At 37.9% G+C, this 21,129-nt stretch overlaps 2 protein-coding genes across 2 annotated transcripts; both read left to right on the top strand.

Annotated features, from left to right (window-relative positions):
* Positions 1–863: 863 nt before the first annotated feature.
* LOC133525884 (uncharacterized) lies at positions 864–17,804 on the top strand. The gene is made up of 11 exons (XM_061862295.1): positions 864–1,153; positions 2,508–2,666; positions 4,720–4,849; positions 6,613–7,481; positions 9,951–10,112; positions 11,320–11,449; positions 12,576–12,983; positions 14,066–14,244; positions 15,098–15,277; positions 15,776–15,905; positions 17,028–17,804. Exons 1-11 carry the CDS (start codon positions 1,022–1,024, stop codon positions 17,426–17,428), a joined length of 2,880 nt encoding a protein of 959 aa, XP_061718279.1. The 5' UTR covers positions 864–1,021; the 3' UTR covers positions 17,429–17,804.
* Positions 9,008–14,085, top strand: LOC133525543 (uncharacterized). Its single transcript, XM_061861832.1, has 4 exons — positions 9,008–9,411; positions 9,951–10,112; positions 11,320–11,449; positions 12,576–14,085. Exons 1-4 carry the CDS (start codon positions 9,289–9,291, stop codon positions 13,055–13,057), a joined length of 897 nt encoding a protein of 298 aa, XP_061717816.1. The 5' UTR covers positions 9,008–9,288; the 3' UTR covers positions 13,058–14,085.
* Positions 17,805–21,129: the final 3,325 nt, after the last annotated feature.

Below are 21,129 nucleotides of genomic sequence, written 5' to 3'. Positions count from 1 at the left end.
GTTAATGTACTTAGCTACATTTATTTAATATTTTCAAACCGGTGGAAATCAAGTTCTATAATATAAATCAAGTTCTATAATAATATATGTGTCTCTTGTTACACGAAATAAAAGATTTTTATTTTTTATTTATTTATTTATAAACGCCTCGCCAATAGTCAAATTATGAACAAAAATCGGACAATTTCGAGTCGGACTCGCTCACTGAGGGTTCCGTACTTTTTAATATTTGTTATTATAGCGGCAACAGAAATACATCATAAAATTTCAACTGACGGAGCAGACGGTCAGCGGAGTCTTGGTAATAGGGTCCCGTTTTACCGTTTGGGAACGGAACCCTAATAATTGTGCCTTGTGCCCTTTTTAAGTAATTGACAAGAGAATACGACTTTGCCAAAGTAACGCCCATTCATCCCGTCAAATTGAAGTGCGCGTTAATTTAATCGCGTAACGCATTTAAGTTGACCTCTCCTATTACACACATCCTACTCATCCCGAATGCTGTCCATTTCGCTAAACTGTTCACCGGACAGTCCACGCTTCGCTGGAAATTAGGTCACACATTTTAGTCATCCAAACCATTATAGTGTTTATTGCAAGATTAGGTCATACAATTTTGAACTTTCTCTCATAAATAACTTGTTTAAATCTAGTCTTATTCAAGGCCATTCAACGTAACTGTAAAGTTTGCATTTGATTTTAACACAATATTTTTAGAAAAATCTGCGCTCAGTCTAATTACATTCTAATTTAAAGTAAGCAAATCCTATGTATTTTTAATAATGACTGTTTGAACCCCAAATAATTTACAAATATAATTTGAATTAGAAATATAATCGTTTAACTATATAGACACAGGATCGGGATCGGGACAGGTGGCGTTCTCTCGTTTTGGAGGCCAAGACCCTCTTTGGATCACTGCGCCACAATAGTTAGTTAGTTAACTACATAAGGGGTATTTATTCAGTCAAATCCTATGTATTATTAGAACTTTGTGATTGAAAGCCAAAAATTAGCAATAATGTGTAACTTGGAAACGTTCTACAATGATCTCAAAGCAGCGATTCTCAACTTTAGATTGGACTTGTGTTGTTTCGTATTCAGTGTGGAAGCTGGAATATTGCTGTGTGGTTACTTCAATGTGATTTCAAATGTAAGTACCTACTGGTTGACTGAAGAGCTGGCGGCTTCCTCGCACAGCGTATCAGCATTGCGATACAACCAGGCAATGCCGCCAGCATCTTTGTAGAATGCCTCAAGGGCCTATTTTAGATTTAAGCTAGTTGTTCATTTAGTTTCGTATTTGTACTATATATATGTATATATATATATATCTATTATAAAAATAAATATGTATTTGTAAAACATATGTGTACCTAACCTGATAATTTTGTTGTTTTGTAACTGATAATTATTAGCGTTGAAAGGGCATAATCTAAATTTGAATAGCCAACCTCTCGTCTGTGTATGTTTATGGTCCAAACCTCATTTTTAGTAATATGCATTATTTTCGAGTTTTTGAATTTGATTTGATTGAACCAAAGATTCATGACCACCAGCAAATACGAAATGTTTAACATTTCGTTATATATACCTAATCATGAACATGTCGAGGGATTTATGAATTAGAATAGATAAATCAAATTAGCCACCTAAAAGGCGGAAGAATAAGTGAAAAACTACACTTCGTTTTCTTTTCTAGCATTATAGTTCGTTCGCGTTTAGAATGCAGTAAAATCATTATAGTCGGCCGGCCTAGCTACGCCCGTAACCAATCAAATCGTTCCCAATTAGAAAATATAGTTTGACAATGATCATTTGAAGGCATATTTTCTAATTGGGAACGATTTGATTGGTTACGAGCATCGTTAGGCCGGCGGCTTGTGATGATTTTACTGCATTCTAAACGCGAACGAACTGTAGTAACTTCGCAGAAGTAAAGCTTATGGTTCCAAATCGGACACTTTTTGAGATAAAATTTAGTAGTAAATTATAAGTATTGACCATGCTACATTAGATAATTGCATTATTATTAACAATTAAAGAGCCTGATAAAAACTGCATGCTTACTTCTGTGGAGTTCTTTCTAATGCTAAATAAGTTTTTGGCAAAAACTTCATTTTTGGTACAAGCTTTTATTTCCACATGTTGTACTTTTTTCCACAGGCAACTAATACTTATGTCATCAAAACAATTCTAAAAACCTCAAACACAATTAGGTTGCGTTGTTTTATCACAGAGGCATTCATCATTCTATGGCTACCTCCTCTCTCCATCATCAGATCAGATGGTACCATAATATTGCATTGTCACCAGACTTACATATGTATGCAAATTTTCAGCTGCATCGGAAACCGGGAAGTGGGTCAAATTTTACTTGCAAGATTTGTCCCATACATACAAACAGGGCAAGTAATAAAAGTTTGTAAAAAACGAAGTATAACTAATAACAACAACGCTAGTGTGCGTTGTAGTTGAAATCCGTTAAAATTGGTCCTTGATTACAGATGATATGCCTAATAGCAGTATCCACCGAGGTATTTCCTCCGCTCATGATGAACGCCCAGCAATCGTACATGGACGGAGAATATATCAAGTCGACTTGCGCCTTTGCATACAGCGCCGATCTGTGTCTAGCTGTGCTTCTACTGTGTGCTAGATATCGGGTAAGAATTTACTTACTTACCGGCTCATGCCGCTATTTCAGTAACACGAAATGTCTTTTGGCCTATTGGGACCGTGCGAAGTGCATGGTGGGGGTAAGTAATGCGATCCCAGCGCATAAGGTGGTAAAAATTTGAACTAACTGCGGATAGCGTTTTTAACATTTCGTACAATTATATGGCTCGAAATGAAACTTTAATTTACGATTACTCCTGAAATATTCATTTAAATTGTATGGTGTAAGGGACCATTGTAAGCTGTATGAAATGCTTAATATAACTAACGTATTTATTTTGATAATTGTTAATAATGTATCCATGTAAATAGCTTTGCAAATGCCACATATTACGTGATCTTTTTCTAGAAGTTACGAATATGTATAGTAAGTTATCCTTAAAAGATAGACATTTAACATCGCGGACTTTTTTGTAGACCTATGAATGAGAAACAACCCCACCATACATTGTGTTGTTATAGCTCAAACGTATTAGGCAGCGTTTTCGATTAAAGCGTGATTTTTTCCGAAAACATCGTTATATTTCAAACAATTTACACAAAACCTTAACAAGTTATATACTTAAGCCTTCCTCAAGAATCACTCTATTGATTGATGAAAGTCGTATGAAAATCCGTTCAGTAGTTTTTAGTTTTGGAGTAGTTTTATAAGATGTAGTGAATTGACGTTTTCCCCTAGACTTGCGGACACTAGGTTGCGTGACAGTCGTGCACGCTCCCAATATACGAGTTGGCATCAGCGCGCCTTTATGTTGTTTCCTCGCAGTTTTCTGCGATCAGGGCGAGTGAAATCTTCCATCCTCTCTAGGTGTCCAATCCAGCAGAGTGACTTTAACTTTGCCGGTTACATGAGGCAACAAACTGTATATCGGGTATATACAGACAGTATATGAACTCTCAACAATCGTACACGGAATGCGAAAACATTAAGTAAACTTGCACCTTTGTATACAGCGCCGATCTGTGTCTGGCTGTGCTTTTACGCTGTGCGAAGTATCGGGGGGCTTAACCCAGATGATAAATTGTTCTTTTTTTTATATACTACGTCGGTGGCAAACAGTCATATGGCCCGCCTGATGGTAAGCAGTCTCCGTAGCCTATGTACACCTGCAACCCCAGCGGAGTTACATGCGCGTTGCCGACTTTAACACTCCGCACCCTCGTTGAGCTCTGGCAACCTTACCGGCAGGAACACAACACTGAGTAGGGGATATCAGTAGGATGTTTGAAGAAAACGAAACGAAACGGTATAATTTCCATACATTGTTTACGATTATCTTACCATCTCGTTTCGTTTTTGCAAACGATTTAAATCTTGACTAGGCCCCAGGTAAATTCTCACCCTACCTAGTCTTACTCCGCTGGTGTACTTACTTCCGAAGTGGGTCTTGGCCTCCGACACAAGTTAGCGCCAGCGCGCCCTGCCTTGTGCGGTTTTCTCCCAGATTTCAAATATGTATCGTATTTTCTCTCTATAATTGCACAAAAACTAATAGTTTTCCAATGGATGCTTAACCTTTTTGACGCCAATGATGGATATATCCTCACCAAATCACAGAGCAACATAGACCTAGTGTAGCGTCCGAGTAACAGCTTTTGTATTTAATACGGCGTCGAAAAGGTCAAGGATGACTCACGCTAGAACGGCCCGGGTCCAGGCCGAGGCACCCGACACTTCGTTTAGAAAGTCATAAGTATAGAAAGCGTAACGTGATCAGCGGTCACCTGTCATAGAAAACGAGGATTCAAGATAGGTAGGCATGGGCATTGTGAATGTCATCTCGCTTTGTGTGGTAGGGCACAGCACAGCGGATGTCATTCCGGATTTAGAGCAGATCCCAACTGGGGAAGCACCTCCACCTTACAGAAAACCGCAGCCAAATAACACTCCTCCGGAGTTGCAGGCGTACATAGGCTACGGAGACTGCTTACCATCAGGCGGGCTGTATGTTTGTTTGTCGTTAGCCTAGAAATTCTAGCTAATTCCTTAAGTCTGTCTTGCGTGAAAAGTATGTAGTAATCTGTATGTTTGCCTTTTAGAAAGACATCGTGCTACTCACCTACTACACGTACTGTGGCTTGGCCATGCTGGCTTCCACCATACTAGTCTACTCTATGGTCATCGGGGTTCTAACGGTGTTGCATACCTGCACGCTGGTTATAAGTTTAAGTAAGTATAATGCGAAATATCTCTAGATACGGCTACAGTTTACGCTAACTTTATATCTATTCCGATACAAAGTTAGCGTGAACTGTAGGCGTACTCCATCGCACGCCGAGTCGCCATTTGGCGACGATGTGCAGGAGCGCCATACGCCATACGTGACGTAGCTATTGGCGTAAAAATATATATTATTAGTCAACCGAATTTATATGTATACAACCTATACACCGTGTTTTTATTTCCCGTTAATTTAAAGGGTGCATCCCTGAGCTTAAATTAAGTAACTTTCTCAAAGACACGGGTATTCTAATTAACTCCATTTCGGAGATAATCTATCATTTATTTTTTCCTTATTAGGACCTTACAAGCGTATTCACTTGCCTAATGGCCTGTTTACATATTGATTAGTGTGTAGTACGAGTTCATACATTTGCTAATAAACGTAAATACTATCTCGGACGATCGGTGTTCAAAATGACATTGATATGTCACAGTTTTCAATTGTTTAGTTGAGTTAAATGTAATGCGCGCGTTACAACAACGTTACATGAAACATTTGATTACTTTTCATAAAAATAAAAACATAAAAAAAATATATATATATGTTTTTAAATTAACTACTTATGCCATTTGGTTTCTTTCAACATACTTAACCCGGAATTTAACGGAATTCAATAAAATCACGGTGTATATTAATCTAAATATGTTATTCATTAACCGAGTCTATATAGTTTGGTTTAAAGTTGAATATCATATGGTATGTATATAGGTACGGTCACAGACTTTAATTGTTGACCCATCTACGGTTCAAGCCAATTTGGTCAATACTAACGCTATGATATCTCCAATGTAAAGTAAACCCTAAATGGCTCAGCAATTAAAGTCCGTTACTGTACTGTTTACCTTTAGATATAGTACGAAATCTTAAAGCATATAGTAAACACCCCTATGATGGAACAGGCACCAGTAATTGGATGGTATAGACAAATCCCGTAAAACAAGTAATTACCATCAGGTTTTAATCGCTGGAGCTGGAGCAAAAAACAGGCGTTTTAATTGGTTAATAATATTGAAACCAAGCTCTCATTAAATACATAGAAAAAAATTAAGGACAAGTTGGATATTGTATATTCAACTTTTAAAGCAATAAAGCGGGAGAAATTTTACAGATGTCGGTGAAATATAAAAAATACTCCAAAGTCTCTCTTAAATGTCCCATGATTAGTGACGTTAACATATCAATGTATGTAATACCTGTCCAGCGGCGATGTCTTAAAATTTCGCAATAACAATAACTAATCTAGTTTCACTTTCGGTTCTAAAAATTAGAAAATAATTCTGAACTTTTGGCTTGATTAGCCGAGAATGTGACAACTGTTAGGTAACCAAAGTCCATGCAAACGACTATTCTACCTAAACTCTTTCATAAAAACGCAACCAGCCAACCATATCATAATTCAAATACGATACGACCTTCAAACCTTCAAGAAAAGAGCGTACTCCCATCTTAAAGGCCGGAAACGCACTTACAGCCCCTCTGGTGTTCCAGGTGTCCATGGGCGGCGGTAATCGCTTACCATCAGGTGATCCGTCTAAAACCAAAAAAAAATCGTACCATAAAAAAAAAACATATCGTAATTCTAACTCTGACTATCAGTCAAATTTTGAGATTATTTATATTAATAATAGTTTATAAATAATTTATCCGATATATTTTCGTTCATAAAAATATAATGTTCCAATTTCAGTAACAGTTGTATTCGTTTCAGCATACCAGACCTACATAATTCTGTTAGTACGCAGTATGATGGTAGATTTAAAACACGAAGCAGAGAGATTTGAATACTTCTACCAAAATTATCCAGTCTATTATAAACACGACATAGAAGCTGCCGGTGACTATCCTCTAGAAACATATCAGATATATAGTCCTAGTTCTAGAAATAATTCAGATATCGTGCCGCCTGCAGCAACTCTACCTAAGGCAACAGCGAATGAAACAGTAGAAGATACTATAGAATTAAACACAAAAGATGTTATAGCTATAACTGAACCGAAGACAACAGTTATTTCTGAGGAACTAAAGCCAAGTGAAGATAAAGATGCTACTAAGCCAAAATTAAGTAAAACAGTTAAAGATATTCAACCAACGACCAGCAAAACAGTAACGGATGGAAATTCAAAGACAGCAACAGAGGTAGAAACGTCTGTAAAACCAAAGGCATTAAGGTATCCTTATAAATTTATTGCTATCAAAATCCCTAAACAAGAAACGATTAAGGAAGAAAAAGAGAATGAAGAAAAAGAGACGGAAAATGTCGAGGTTAAAACAGACATAAAAGAAGTAGCTAAAGGGGAAGAAACGAAAGAGGTAGTTAAAGTGGATAAACCTAAAGAAGTATCGAAAGAGACGGAAAAGGTCGAGGTTAAAGCAGACAAAAAAGAGGTAGCTAAAGAGAAAGAAACAAAAGAGGTTGGTAAAGTGGACAAAACCAAAGAAGTATCAAAAAAGAAAGGAACAAAAGACGTAGCTAAAGAGGAAGATACAAAAGAATCGGAAAAGGCGGTCAAGAAACAGAAGCGGTCAATATTTGGAAGGAAGAAAAGTAAAGCTGATGAAGATAAAATGAAAGAATCGAACTAGAAGAATTAGGATATGAAATGAAAGAGTGAATTGGAATGAAAGTGTAAAGAATAAGATGTAGAATAATTAATTTAAATAAAAATAGTCAGTATATGGCACAAGACTATATGACAATAAACAGTTCATTATATTTTACTAGTTGTTTGTTTTATTTAATCCGTCATTTTCATTGAAGCCACTAAACCTCTTTTGATCTATAAAATTTAAACAATTCCTAAGTAACACCTAAACAAGTCGTTCTGATTTTACAAGCTTTTATTTAGTTTCACCTGTCTCGTTGTTTGTGTGTCGGTCTGTAATCAAATCTTGCAAATTAAATTTGACCCACTTCCCGGTTTCCGATGAATCTTAAAAATTTCTTACATGTATAGAAATAGTCGATTGGGCAGAAACGGCTTTGGACAGAGAAGCATGGCGGTTTTTGGTGTCGGAGGCCAAGATCCACTTCGGGTCGCTGCGCCACAGCAGTAAGTAAGTAAGTATAGAAATAGTCGGGTGATAATGAAATATTATGGTACCATCGAGCTGATCTGATGATGGAGACGGGGCCATAGAAAGTCTTTGATAAAACAACGCAACCTAATTGTATTTGGGGTTTTTAGAATTACCTCGATGACTGAAAAAGAATTGCCTGTGGAAAGAAAAGTACACTCAGCGATAAAAACTTGTACCAAAAATGAAGTTTCTGCCAAAAACTTATTTAGACTTTCTTTAAATTCTGAACTGGACCTGGCTTCAATTATCATTCAGTTGTAGTATACCTACTACCTACACATAAAATTAGATTCAAAATTTGTACCAGATTTGCAATAGAGCTTCAAAGTAGGTGGGTATTTTCATTTTAGCTTGTTTGAGCTTGCCTTAAACTTTAAGGTTTAAGGCTTAAAGCATGACTTCAGTCGTGTGTCAGTCTAACCGTCATATTCCTGACAAAATGTATGGGGTTTGAATTGACCGTAAGTTTTGTGACGATTGCTAACCGGCTGATAATGGTGCACAGTTAAGTCAAAATGCTCAAGTACTGTATGTTAAACTTGTCACCAACACAACCCCAAACTCCTTACAATGGCAAAAGATAGCAAAATTCCACTGGTGCTAAAGCACAAAAAAAAATCTTCTCAGTCCAAATCGACGCCAGTCCGGGACAATATCAATGTTCCAACGGATCAGCAACGACACTGATTTACATCAGAATTCTACCATCCCCTTCCTGCTCTGTGTCCGAAATACAGTAGGTATTATGAAGCTGAAGGGGTACAGGCAGCATCAATAGTAGCAGATGAAACAACGCGCCAAAAGTATCTGATATTCTGGACAACTTTTCCAAATATAGATAAATCTCTAAAAATTCAAAAGTATTATCTTTTACCGTCTTAATTGTTCTACATATAGAACCATCACATTTTGTTAAGCATGAATGGTAGATACTTTTGAAACCTTGTTTGATCCTCTACTTTTGATACTGACTGTACCGCCAAAATATATTCAGATTCAGAACTTTATTCATAAAAATTAAGTATTTTACAATATGTACAATAAACAACATAAATTATTCATTTTATACATTTTACAAATAGGTAGGCACTTGGTTGTTTTGTGTGGTTGGGTTAGCCACTCCTATTGACAAATATGACTATATGACTTCTAACCTAGATTTCTCTGATTTCATTTCTAACCTAGTGCCAAATTTAGACACCCAAAGTCCAAGCTTTCGCGGCCTTATCAATTAGATACATCCTAATTAAATCGCTAATTACTGTATTTTCGTGCTCCCGCGGTTGGGCAGTGGACGTTTGTCAGAATGGAGAAATATGTGAATTTATTTAAAAGGAATGTGATCAATTTCAAGTTGGAACTATGCTGCTTTATGGCCCCAGTGAAATCGGGGCTGCTGGCGTTCGCTTGCTTACATATTTTGATTGGTGTAAGTAATTTCTTTGTCATGTAAATGTGTCCATGTAATTTTGCAGTCCGTTGTACAGCCAAGGAATTTAATTCATGTGCTGCTTCATATAATCGCCATCAGATATATTGGAGTAGCCGAGGTTCTCAAAAATATCTACACACGCATTCTAGCGCTTTGACAATAGACGCGGTTCAGATATTTGTGAGCACCTTGGCCGCTCCGATATATCTGACGGAGACTGTAGGTACCTTGTCACAGTGATAAAAAATCTAAAAGCGACTATGGAAATAGACACAAGTTAGGTACAAGCTATTGTATCTAACACTTAATTTTCGATTCTATGTAATGGCATTAAGGTTTAAAAGTGATAAACCCTCAAATTCCGTGTCTGTACACAGTAGGCACCCGATTTTTGGTCGTGAGGCATGAATTCCCATTCGATAAAAAACTATGATATTTATAAAACAACTTTAGGTTTGGGACAAACGCTCGACTTACTCGAAAAAATCCAAAGTTGCCTTAAAGTTAAAACGATTTAATTTAGTGTTTACTTTTAGGTGTCCACACTAATGTTCTTCGCAGAAGAAAGTTTCGAACCCCTATTGCTCAAGGTCCTAAACGGCATTTCGGACGAGCCTCCTAATTACGGACCTTCGTGCATGATTGTCTACGCTGTCGAACTTGGCTCGAATGTAGTGCTGTTATGCGGTATAATAAGGGTAAGTTTGTGTAATTCGTATTTAAAGCAAATTATGTTGCGCCCCATGTGGGCAATTTCAGCTAGGTATATCCTTTTCTTAGCCTAATACCTAGTAGTAAAAGTGTGCTCACGATGGAAGGCCCTTTTAGGGTGTTACCATACCAATCGAATCGGAGCCTGAGTGAGAGGTAGACGAGAAAAGGTACCCTATGTAACCGTTCTATATAAAAAAATCCAAATATGTATTAATGTCCCTTAAATTTATTATGGAGTGTAAAAAACTTAGACCTTCTACATGTTTAAATCAATAGGTATTTGGCAAAAATTTCAGTTTTGGTACAAGCCTATCGCGACGATTCTAAAAGCCCCAAACACAATTTGGTTGCGTTGTTGTATCACAGAGTTCCTATGGGTACTTCCTGTCTCCATCATCAGATCAGCTCAATCGTACCAAAAATGTATAGCGCCATCTGGTTTACCTGTCAAATTTCAAGAACGAAATTGTCTAGATTTTACATATCTTACTCAATAAATGTATTTTTACATACTTATAAATATTAAATGTCATTTTGAATATTAAACATCGATCATCCGAGATAGTAACTTGCGTTTAGCAGCAAATGTATGAACTTGCATGTCCAACCATAATCAACACTAAACAACCCTATAATAATAAAGCTCGCTCTTAAGGGCTTTATCAAATAAAAATAAATGATTGATTGATTTAAGACCGCCTGTTGTTTACCTCTTCTTTATGTGTTGTATTATTTGTATTGTTTCTGTATTGAGGTGTGCAATAAAGTGTATTTGTATTGTATTGATTATTTTCAAAATGATGTTAAATAGAATACCGGTATCTTTGACAATTTTTTTACTAAATTAGAAGCTCACCCTTGAAATTAACGGAGTTTAACGGAGTTGACGACCGGTCTGGCCTAGTGGGTAGTGACCCTGCCTATGAAGCCGATGGTCCCGGGTTCAAATCCTGGTAAGGGCATTTATTCGTGTGATGAGCATGGATATTTGTTCCTGAGTCATGGATGTTTTCTATGTATTTAAGTATTTGTAAATATGTATATTATATATATATATCGTTGTCTAAGTACCCTCAACACAAGCCTTATTGAGCTTACTGTGGGACTTAGTCAATTTGTGTAATAATGTCCTATAATATTTAATATTATTTAAGAAACTAGAAAAACTGGCTAAAATGTAATGTTTTTCAGAACGACCTCATACTGCTTCGTGTCTACATGTACTTTGCCTTCGGAGTTCTGACGGCTGCACTCATGACTTACTCCGTGATGTTTGCACCTCAGGAACTAACCGTGAAGTTCCTCATTGCCGGCAGTATTGGTAAGTTCGCTGGGCCCTGTTTGATTCACGCCAGCCAGTGAACTAGGGGGGGTGGGAGTTGATATCGCCGGAGGCCAAGGCCAAGACGCCGCAAGGGGGCATACATTATATGTAGCTCCGGTGGGAGGGGGCGTCGCCCCCCCCCCCCTCCCCCCCTCTGCCTGTACCTGCCTACGCCCATGGGGAGCGTGCACAAGTCTAATTTTTGGCGCGAGGTGTAAATGTGAAGTTTATGCTTCCGATGTAGCCCACAACATGGCTGAACCTACTATGCACATGAAAACGCACGAGAACGGTAGATGGCAGCACTTGCTTTGGCGGGAAGTGTAAATGTAGATGTTTATGTTTCCGATTCAAGCCACAAGATGGCTGACCCGGACGGTTCCTACAGTGTTCTACCATGTAGTGTTCTATCATATCGTCATTAAATTATTAATAAAAATAATTTCTTTAATATGGCTACAGTGTCATTGAACAACTCATTCAGTTGTATAGGTTATTTACCTATTTTCGGAGAAGTTAATTCCAAATTGTTAAGTGAGGACGCGAAACACGAAGACTTTCGTACATTGGCTCCTGCTCTATTTCTTTCGTACGCGCATAATTTTCTGTCCTGGCGTGGATGCCGGCGGTTAATACCACTGTGCGAGCGGGACAGCAATATAATTATGCGCATGCAATTGGTCCGTTGGCTCGTTGGGTGGACGACATTCCGAAGATTGCGGGTCATTTCTGGATGAGATTGGCTCAGGACCGGGATAAGTGGCGCACTGGAAGAGAGGCCTATGCTGAGCAGTGGGCGATAAAATGCTGATATGATGATGATGACATATATTCATATAGATATTAAGGTAGTAGAGATATGAAATGGCGAATCAATGTTCGAAATTCTTCGTGCTTAATAGCGTCCTTACTTTATCTGATTTTTCAACTACTGGTTCTCGCATCCGACATTAGAAAACTCATTTAATTAAACATCGTATTCTCGCGCATTAAACTTCAATTTCAATATTTCCCAATGTCTCTTACGACTGCCATGCATCAGACCTCACACCAAAAGTAAAGTAATTAATATTTCACACTAAGTAAATAATGTTTCTCCATGGTTTCTCCTTCATGTTCACAGGACACCAAATCTACATCCTGTTGTTACTGCGAAGCGCAATGATCGAAATAAAACAGGCTTTAAAACAGAACGAGAACGGCTACGCGGTCAGATATCGAAAAACTAGCGTTAGATATGTACCAGGCACCAGAGATAGGTACAGTGTTGTTATCGAACCTTACAGGCGAAGATCTACTCATCCTTATGACAGAGAGCCTTATAGACGAAGCAGCTCGTTGGTTCCTTTCGGTAGAGAACCATACAGAAAAGGTTCTTTTGTACCTTATAAAGAAGAACCAAGACAAAGTTCAGTTCAAGCACATGTAAAAGTAGCCGAGGAAGAAAAGGCAACGGTTATAGTAACGCAACCGAAGGAAGAGCTTGCTAAGGAAGCTGTTGATAAGGAAGAGACAGTTAAAGAAGTGAAACGTAAGCGTAGCTTCTTTGGGAGGAAAGAGAAGGTGAAAAAAGATGAAATCCCGAAAGTGACAAACGATGCTTGAATGCTGTGCTTGTATGATAAAATGTATCACTGTTATAAATCTAAATAAGGTCGAACTTAAATGTAGCTAGTGATGAAGTGACTGATTTATGTTATGAAATGTACGTATAGGCAATTAAATGTGTGATTAAAGTATTTATTTGTTGGAACAAATATTTTAATAAGCCCCCTTTAAAATAGAAAGCTCTTGTGTTCTAAAGTATGAAATACTAAATTAATAAATTCAGAACTATGACTTTAGAAAATTCTGTCTACTAGAAATAAATAAAAATTGTTAAAACCCTAAAAACCAAGTTCGGGCCATGCTCAGTCAGTATTAGTTTCTATATAAACCGCTACCTAACAATTCCTTATGATCGCCTAGTATGGTTAGGTTAGTACTCTGGTAGTAAGGTTAGGTAGTACAAGTCATAATTTCATATAATTTTGACGATTAAAATAACACTTGCACTGCGTGTGCTAATAGCAGAATAGCACACAATAGCACAGTGCTATCAAAATCTTTGCAGACTTATCTTGGTCAAACTCTAGGTAGGTATTAGCTTTCGTGATGTTTTAAAGTATCTGTCAAATGTCACATATAAGGGAGAAGGAAACACTTGATTCTATTAAAATATGCACTTTAACCCTTTAAGCGTGAAGGATATTTAGGTTAATAATTGAAGCGTATGCTATCAAGTAACTTTCAGGTAAGTTGTATACCTATTGTCTCGCTGATGCCCATAATCTGGGCATGTGAATGACATTTCAAAAAGCGAAATACGGAGGGAGTTAAGAATTCATATGCCTTTTGCCCCTACTTCTCTCGCATAACCCGTTCTTCGCCAGTTCGATTATTACCATCATATGAAGGTGAAGGGCTAAAGGCAAAGAATCGCACGAGAACTACGTTCGCCGTCCTCATCAATCGGTAGCTTGCGATCAATGGCCAGTCTAGTAAAATAGGCGAATGTCACAACGTCAGCGCCAAATAAATTGTGACCTTTTACATTAGCGACATCCTAATTAGTGTATCAGTTAATGTACATTTTTGTGCACCCGTCGGCTGATAGCGGTCGTGTCAGAATGGAGAGGTTTGGGGAGTATGTGAAGAAGAGTGTGCTTAATTTTAAGTTGCAGCAATGTTGCTGGGTGGCTAGTGTGAGGACAGGCGCGCTGACGCTTGCTTGTTTAAATATTATTTTTGGGGTGAGTCCATCCTATTTATCGATCGGTTTTAAGAAAGAATTCCCAGTAGAGTCCAATTAAAGTGCACATAGACCTATTTTGCTGTTGGAGAAGGATCATCATCTTACCAAATAAAAACACTTAAGAACAGTGATTTGAAAGTGTATTATAACTATAGCAATAACTGTAAAAATGATAGAAAGAATCGGTCGTTGTAATATTATAGAACCATCTTCATCCTAACGTGTCACCCCTTGGCTTAAAAATCTCGACCCCCATGAAATAAAATAATTAATAGAATCAGGTGAATACTTTGCGGAAATCCATGCTAATTAAAGCAAGAAATATTACTTTGCTAATCCGCGAGAAAACAACGTGCTAGTCAAACAGTGCTAACCCGTTATACTTACTTGCGTATTTTTACATGCAATCAATATTCCCACCCTCCCACCGCAAAAATAAATACGCAAATAAATATAACAACCCACCACCAAAAGTACAAAACTCGACACGTGTTTCGCCTCTCTACGAGGCATCCTCAGGAGATGCTGGAGATGTTGACGGTCTGACACCCGACAACTAACCAAGCACTGTTTGACTAGCACGTTGTTTTCTCGCGGATTAGCAAAGTAATATTTCTTGCTTTAATTCCCATGAAATAAAATTAGCTATCCTCACATATTTGAAACTAGGTACATCTTTTTTTTCATATAAGTACTTAGGTTTTGCAATTATTTAGGGCCTTCTTAACTAAAACACTCATACTACTGTTAGATATACTATCCCCATTTATCCGTCCATGTTATAGTGAGAAATACCAGCATAAAAAACACACTTTCCGGCGATGGAACTGACGAGTAATCCTGTTTTTCAGTTGACTATACTCGTAGAAATAGCGAAAGGAGAAGAAGCAAGCTTCACTCCGCTCCTACTCCAGGCTTTAAGCGCAACTACTGACAAGGAAGAAGATGGACCAGACTTCATACCTTCTTGCATCATCGCGTACGCCATGGAAATCGCTTCCAATGCATTGGTGATATGTGCTATGTGGCGGGTATGATTATTTTAAATGTTAGGCTTTTAAAAATCATTCCTACAGCAGTTAAAATGGTCTAAGCCAGTACTTTTCAATCAACATTACAGCATTTGGGATTAAAAAAAACAAGTTTGATTGCTAAAATTTTTCTGATAGGTAGATTGTGTCATTCACGACGACGCGTGCCTTGACTCGTAATGTAATGACTGTAATTTTATGGCTCCTTTACACGATGGCCCAGCGTAGGTCAGTCCAAAGGACGCATTTATGCGTTAGAGGGCGCAAGTGATATTGCTTTCTCATTCCATAGCATAGCTACGTCCCTTAGACTGGCCTACGCTAGGCCGTCGTTTAGAGGATCCCTTACCTATTAAAACAAATCTGCGCGTCATCGTGGATGACACGAACTCACGGTAATAAGGTAATTTTCATATAGTAACGTTGTCTGAAATATTAGATTGACATCATATAACATTTACCTAAGTTGCTAATGAGTGTACCGTATATTTATTTCAGAACGACATAGTGCTCCTCCGAGCGTATTTGTACTACGCCTTGGGGGTTCTCACAATGGCTATCATGATATACTCCGTGGTAATCGGAGCCCTGGACCTCATACCGGAGCTACTCATCGTAGCTAGTGTTGGTAAGTCAACATCGGCTTTGGTCTTTCTATCATAATGTTTAAATGAGTTCATTGCTGGGAAAAAGCTGTCCAAAATAATTTCATATTCAGAGCTAGGTTTAACATGCGTCTGCATACAACTGTCCCTGCGCGCAAGTATATCTAAATACTGCAGCATTCATTACATTACACCCCTAGCGTATGTGCATTGTATTGTATTTATCGTATACATGTACAGTACAGTACAGTGCAATTGCAACACTAGTCTTTCAATAACCATAGGCTAAATATTAGTATTTAGTGGCCTTCACATAGGATGCGGATGGAACGCCTTGTGCGAGCGGGACGTCGCTGTATACCGGCATAGCACTGTTTCGCTCATACAACAAAGCGGCGTGCAGATCCACACCAGTGTCCGCAGTTCGCATCGCAATCGCATATTTCACACACGCCATGTCATGATGCCGCGCATTTCCTACAGTTTATTGAGGACAGTGAGTAACTTTTAGGTAGGTAACTTTAAAAAGGATACTACGTTATACCAAGGTCAGTTAGTTCCTGGTCAGTGGAGTAATTAATCTATTCAGGCGTGTCATTGACACAATTTTAATCGTTTTATAGGCAACAATTATAAATTCAGTGGCATTGGCATTATAGTCGAGAATCTGAAAATGATATTTTCTTGCACATCATGTGCACAATTATGGAAAACTGACAGTGCTGAAGATATATGTACCTATTCGTTCACGCACGAAGGATATACCACGCGCGACCGCACGTTCACGCACGAAAAAAAAAGGGCTAAGAGGATGTGCGTTGTGTTGAAAATTGGGTATGGGGTCAATAAAGCAGGGTTCCCCTAAAATTTATCAAACTTCATGCGCTAACTAAAACTAGATTAATCTTCTTTTACTCTTGATTTAAAAAAATACGTAGATAGGTACTTAGGTCATACGTATCAGGATGTTCTGAAGACATTCCTCTAATACTCTCTATTTATGTACTTAACTGTAGCCAAGAGCAATGATATAGAAGTCACTTTATACATATTTTTGATTCTTTAATTGCTATAATATCATTACCGCTGAATAACTCTATTATGAATTACCGTATAAAGCTAACTGTTTTCCATTATCTTTCCAGGAACTCAACTCTACCAAATAATGTTAGTACGAAGCGCAATGGTCGAAATAAAACACGCCTCAATAAAGAACGGGTACACCGTCAACTTAAAACCTAATGACAAACCAGGCTCAGGATCTAACGAGAAATATACGGTCTCGATCGAGTCGGAAAAACCTAAATTACCACCTAAACCAGTAACTAAAGGGGATATATCCAAGCCAGTAATAAAGGAAGTAAGCGATAAGGAAGTAACGGCTAAGGAAGCATCGGTTACTGTGCATTCGCCGGCGAAGCAAGCGTTCCTTTGTGAAGCAACGGAAGAAGCGAAGGAAAGAGTGCCTTCGCGTGTCCTCGTAAAGGAGAAAGCGAAGATAGATAGAGCGAAGCCTGAGAGAATTGATTTTACGAAGAAAGTGTGAGGTGTTTTTAATAATAAGTTTATTGTACATTAAATATGACAATTGATGTAAGTTTATAAACTCGACTGCTACATTAAAAGATGTTACTTGAAATGTGTATTTCTATCTAAATTTTTCAACCAAGAATACTTAGTTGAACAAGCGTTAGCGAAGGACTTCGTTTGCTTGCGTGTCAGCTTGTGTTTTGCTTTCGTATCGTATGTCCAGATATTCTTATCTGCAGGTCGCATTTCTCAACCGACTCTCGTAAAATTTTATCATGATGTAAGTTCAGTTAGATAAAAAAAATCTGTCGGTTTATTGGAAAGTGTTCAAAATACTTAAGACCATTGTAAGTTAGTTCGCTGTGAAAATGACCCGACGAAGTATTTTTTAAGCTTATTGCGAGGTCTGTGGCTCACACAGGCCACTAGTATATAAAAACAGACAAACTTATTTACTATCATGAAATAGTAAAACGGTAGTTATGCCGAATCCGACACAAGGGCAGCCGATTCAACGGAGACATGCCGTTTTGTTGCCTAAATAGTGTTTGGTTGCAATTTTATACAATGAAATGAAAGCATTTATTTCGGACAAAAACATCCATATTCTGTTAGTAATGACTTACGGCTAAGTGTGTTAGTGGAAAGTATAAAATGTAGATGTATGTTAGTCTGTAAGGTATTTGTAATATAGGCCTTGTTGCCTGAATCAAATTTTAAATAAATAAAAAATAGCCATAATGCAATCTATGCGACCTTAACTTATCAAAACATACCTAATCTGAACCACACAGCAATGAACATTGAATTAAAAAAAATGTCTATTATTTTTGACAATGTCCTTCAAATAAAAATAAACAACTTCCTATACTCGGTTCTCTAGTAGTATTTCGTGAAAATTACAAGTTTTCCAGTATGCGGGAATGGATTTTAACAAAAAACCTTCAGATCCCGGCCGCTCAAGGACCTCACCTCGAGATAGTAAATTGTACGTTTTAAATTACATGCCTACTTATATCTTTGAACTATGTTTTGTCTGTAAGAAACAAGAAATACCTTAACGATAAAATCGGCTGCCTTTTTTTAGGGTTCCGTACCCAAAGGTTCAAACGGGACCCTATTTACTGAGACTCCGCTGTCCGTCCGTCCGTCGGTCACTTCGGTCAATTTCTACAGGTTTTGTATTTCTGTTGCCGCTATAACAACAAATACTAAAAACAGGATAAAATAAATATTTCTTTTCAATCTCGAGGTTCTCATCCAATCATCGAAGTTAAGCAAAGTCGGGCGGGGTCGTACTTGGATAGGTGACCGTTTTTATAGATAATGGTACGGAACCCTTCCTGTGCGAGTCAGACTCGCACTGGCCGGTTTTTGATTGAACGGTGTCAGGTAAGCGTGGCTGATTCATTAAAAAAGCCTACTTACTTTCTACCTTTTTAAATTTTATACCGAAAAGGTAGTCCCACCGTAATAGATTATTTGTTATGCAAGGGTGCAAAGTATTGCCGCAAATTCAAATAGAATAAGTAAGCGTGTAAGCGAAAATAGACATACCTAAGTACCTAAATCCAATTACTTTGCTAATAGAGGAAAAATTGGATTATTGCGTCAAGAAATCTTTATAGTCAGCAAGATATATTTCTTTCTAGAAAAAGCCTGCAAGCCGCACTAACTGCGTTGAACCCTCATTCAGAAACCTATAAAGCTATGTATATTTCCAACAAGCCACAAGTACAACCAACAGATATAACACTTGATAAATCTGAAAGAAAAATAGTTGAAGTTTGTAACGTCAAGGAAGAGAAAAATATAAACGTAAAAAAATACAAAGCAGAAAACCGAACAATGTTAGATATTGTCAGTACAACCATGAGATATATTGAAGAAACAGAAAAGACGCATGAAATGATTGAAAATGCGAGAAAGCGGCGGCAAAATACAAACGATATAGTTAAAAAGAAACGTAGACGCCGATGATATTGATAATGTGCATATCACTTGGTTCTTTGGTTTTTGATTTGTTTTCCGTAATTAGCAGAGAAGCCAAGGATGTATCTTTAGGGAGGTCGCATACGGCGACTGTTGCAGCGATTCAGTAGCAATGCAGTCGCAAGTTGTAAGTACACGTAAACAATATTCTGATCGCATCGCATCGGAACAGCCGCCGCTTCCCACTCATTTTTTTATCGCAGAACACGGTCCATTGAATACTTTACCTATTGCAAGAACTCGCTAATTCTTCACTTCGCTTCAGGATTTCTTCTCAATTGAAATTTCGGATTTTGGTGAGAACTACCAGTAACAGGAACTTGTTCGAAATAAAAAATAAGCTATATTCCCATATTCGCTCCGTGCACGACTGTGGCGCCGCCCTAGGGGTGGGGGTGGGATATATTGCTTATCTAACAGTTGGCAGCTGCTAAAATTATAAAGATATCGTCCCATGAAAGTTCATATTTTCACCACCTCGTGCGTTGGCGTCGCTTGTATTCTAACTTCGCACATACCCAATAGGTACCGGTTGATATCCAAAGTACAATAAAGAATGCATGCAATAATGAATCTGTACCCCTAGTGTAAATATTTTCGACAGCGAAACGTGACGTACGCGTTTGCGTTAAGTGTCATTTTGTATGAGATTTTTGACTTTCCAAAACGTCCCGCTTGGCGCGCTGTTCAAAAACCCATACAAAATGAGACTAAACGCAAACGCGTACGTCACGTTTCAAAATCGAATTTATTTACACTAGGGGTACTGGTGTATGAAAATTTAGTTACCTACGTCTATTTTTACGTTAGTAGGTAAGCAATTATTGATTAATTTTGTAATAAACGTCTTAATGTTACAAATTGTTTTGATTACTGCCTGGTGCCTGCAGTATCCTCTAAAGCCTATAAACAAATCTTCCATTCCATTCTGAATCGTTATTTTGACAAATTAAAATGGCATTTTTTGGGTAGTTCTCATTTGTGGCCGGTTAGTTTTGTACTAACAACAAATTAGCTCAGGGGTCAGCATTGCGCGGCTCTTCAGCCACATTTGATTCCTAGAGAACTAGATCGGACTTTGTCACTTTAACTACTAGATTATAATCAATATACTATATGTAAATATCCACCATGTCGCTCCAGTGATACCTAGGGCGTCCGATAGGACGTCCTCCTGCTAGGCGACCCAGGTACGCTCTTTTTACGTTCCGATCTTCGTCCATTCTCTCAAGGTGGCCCAACCATGGCATGGCATGGCATGGCATGGTGGCATGGTGGCATGGTGGAGGCGGATCTGCGCGAGCTTCGAGTCGACAATTGGCGAGAGGTCGCACAGGACCGAGAAAAGTGGCGCTGTCTTGTGTCGGAGGCCAAGTCTCATTTTGGGTCGCTGAGCCAACGGACTAAGTAAGTAAGTAAGTATATGTAAATATATTTCTGCATGAATTATTTATATTTTAATACTTATATACTTTGTTTCGACATTTAATTATTTCTAGAAATTAATGTAAAATATACCCTACCCCTTACTGGACGATATCTTTATTATTGTATACCCTAGCAGGGTATCATGTACCTACTTGACCATATATAAGACCTAAATGTACAAATGATATCATATGATATGATTCATGACATACATCACTCAATAAGCACTGTCGTAGAAAAACAAATTGATTCATTATGACTCGGTGCTATAGCGGCCTACAAATCAAATTGGTTGAC

Source organism: Cydia pomonella, chromosome 15 (genome assembly GCF_033807575.1).
Source record: "Cydia pomonella isolate Wapato2018A chromosome 15, ilCydPomo1, whole genome shotgun sequence".
Lineage (NCBI taxonomy): Eukaryota > Metazoa > Arthropoda > Insecta > Lepidoptera > Tortricidae > Cydia > Cydia pomonella.
This window is presented reverse-complemented; position numbering and strand designations above follow the sequence as displayed.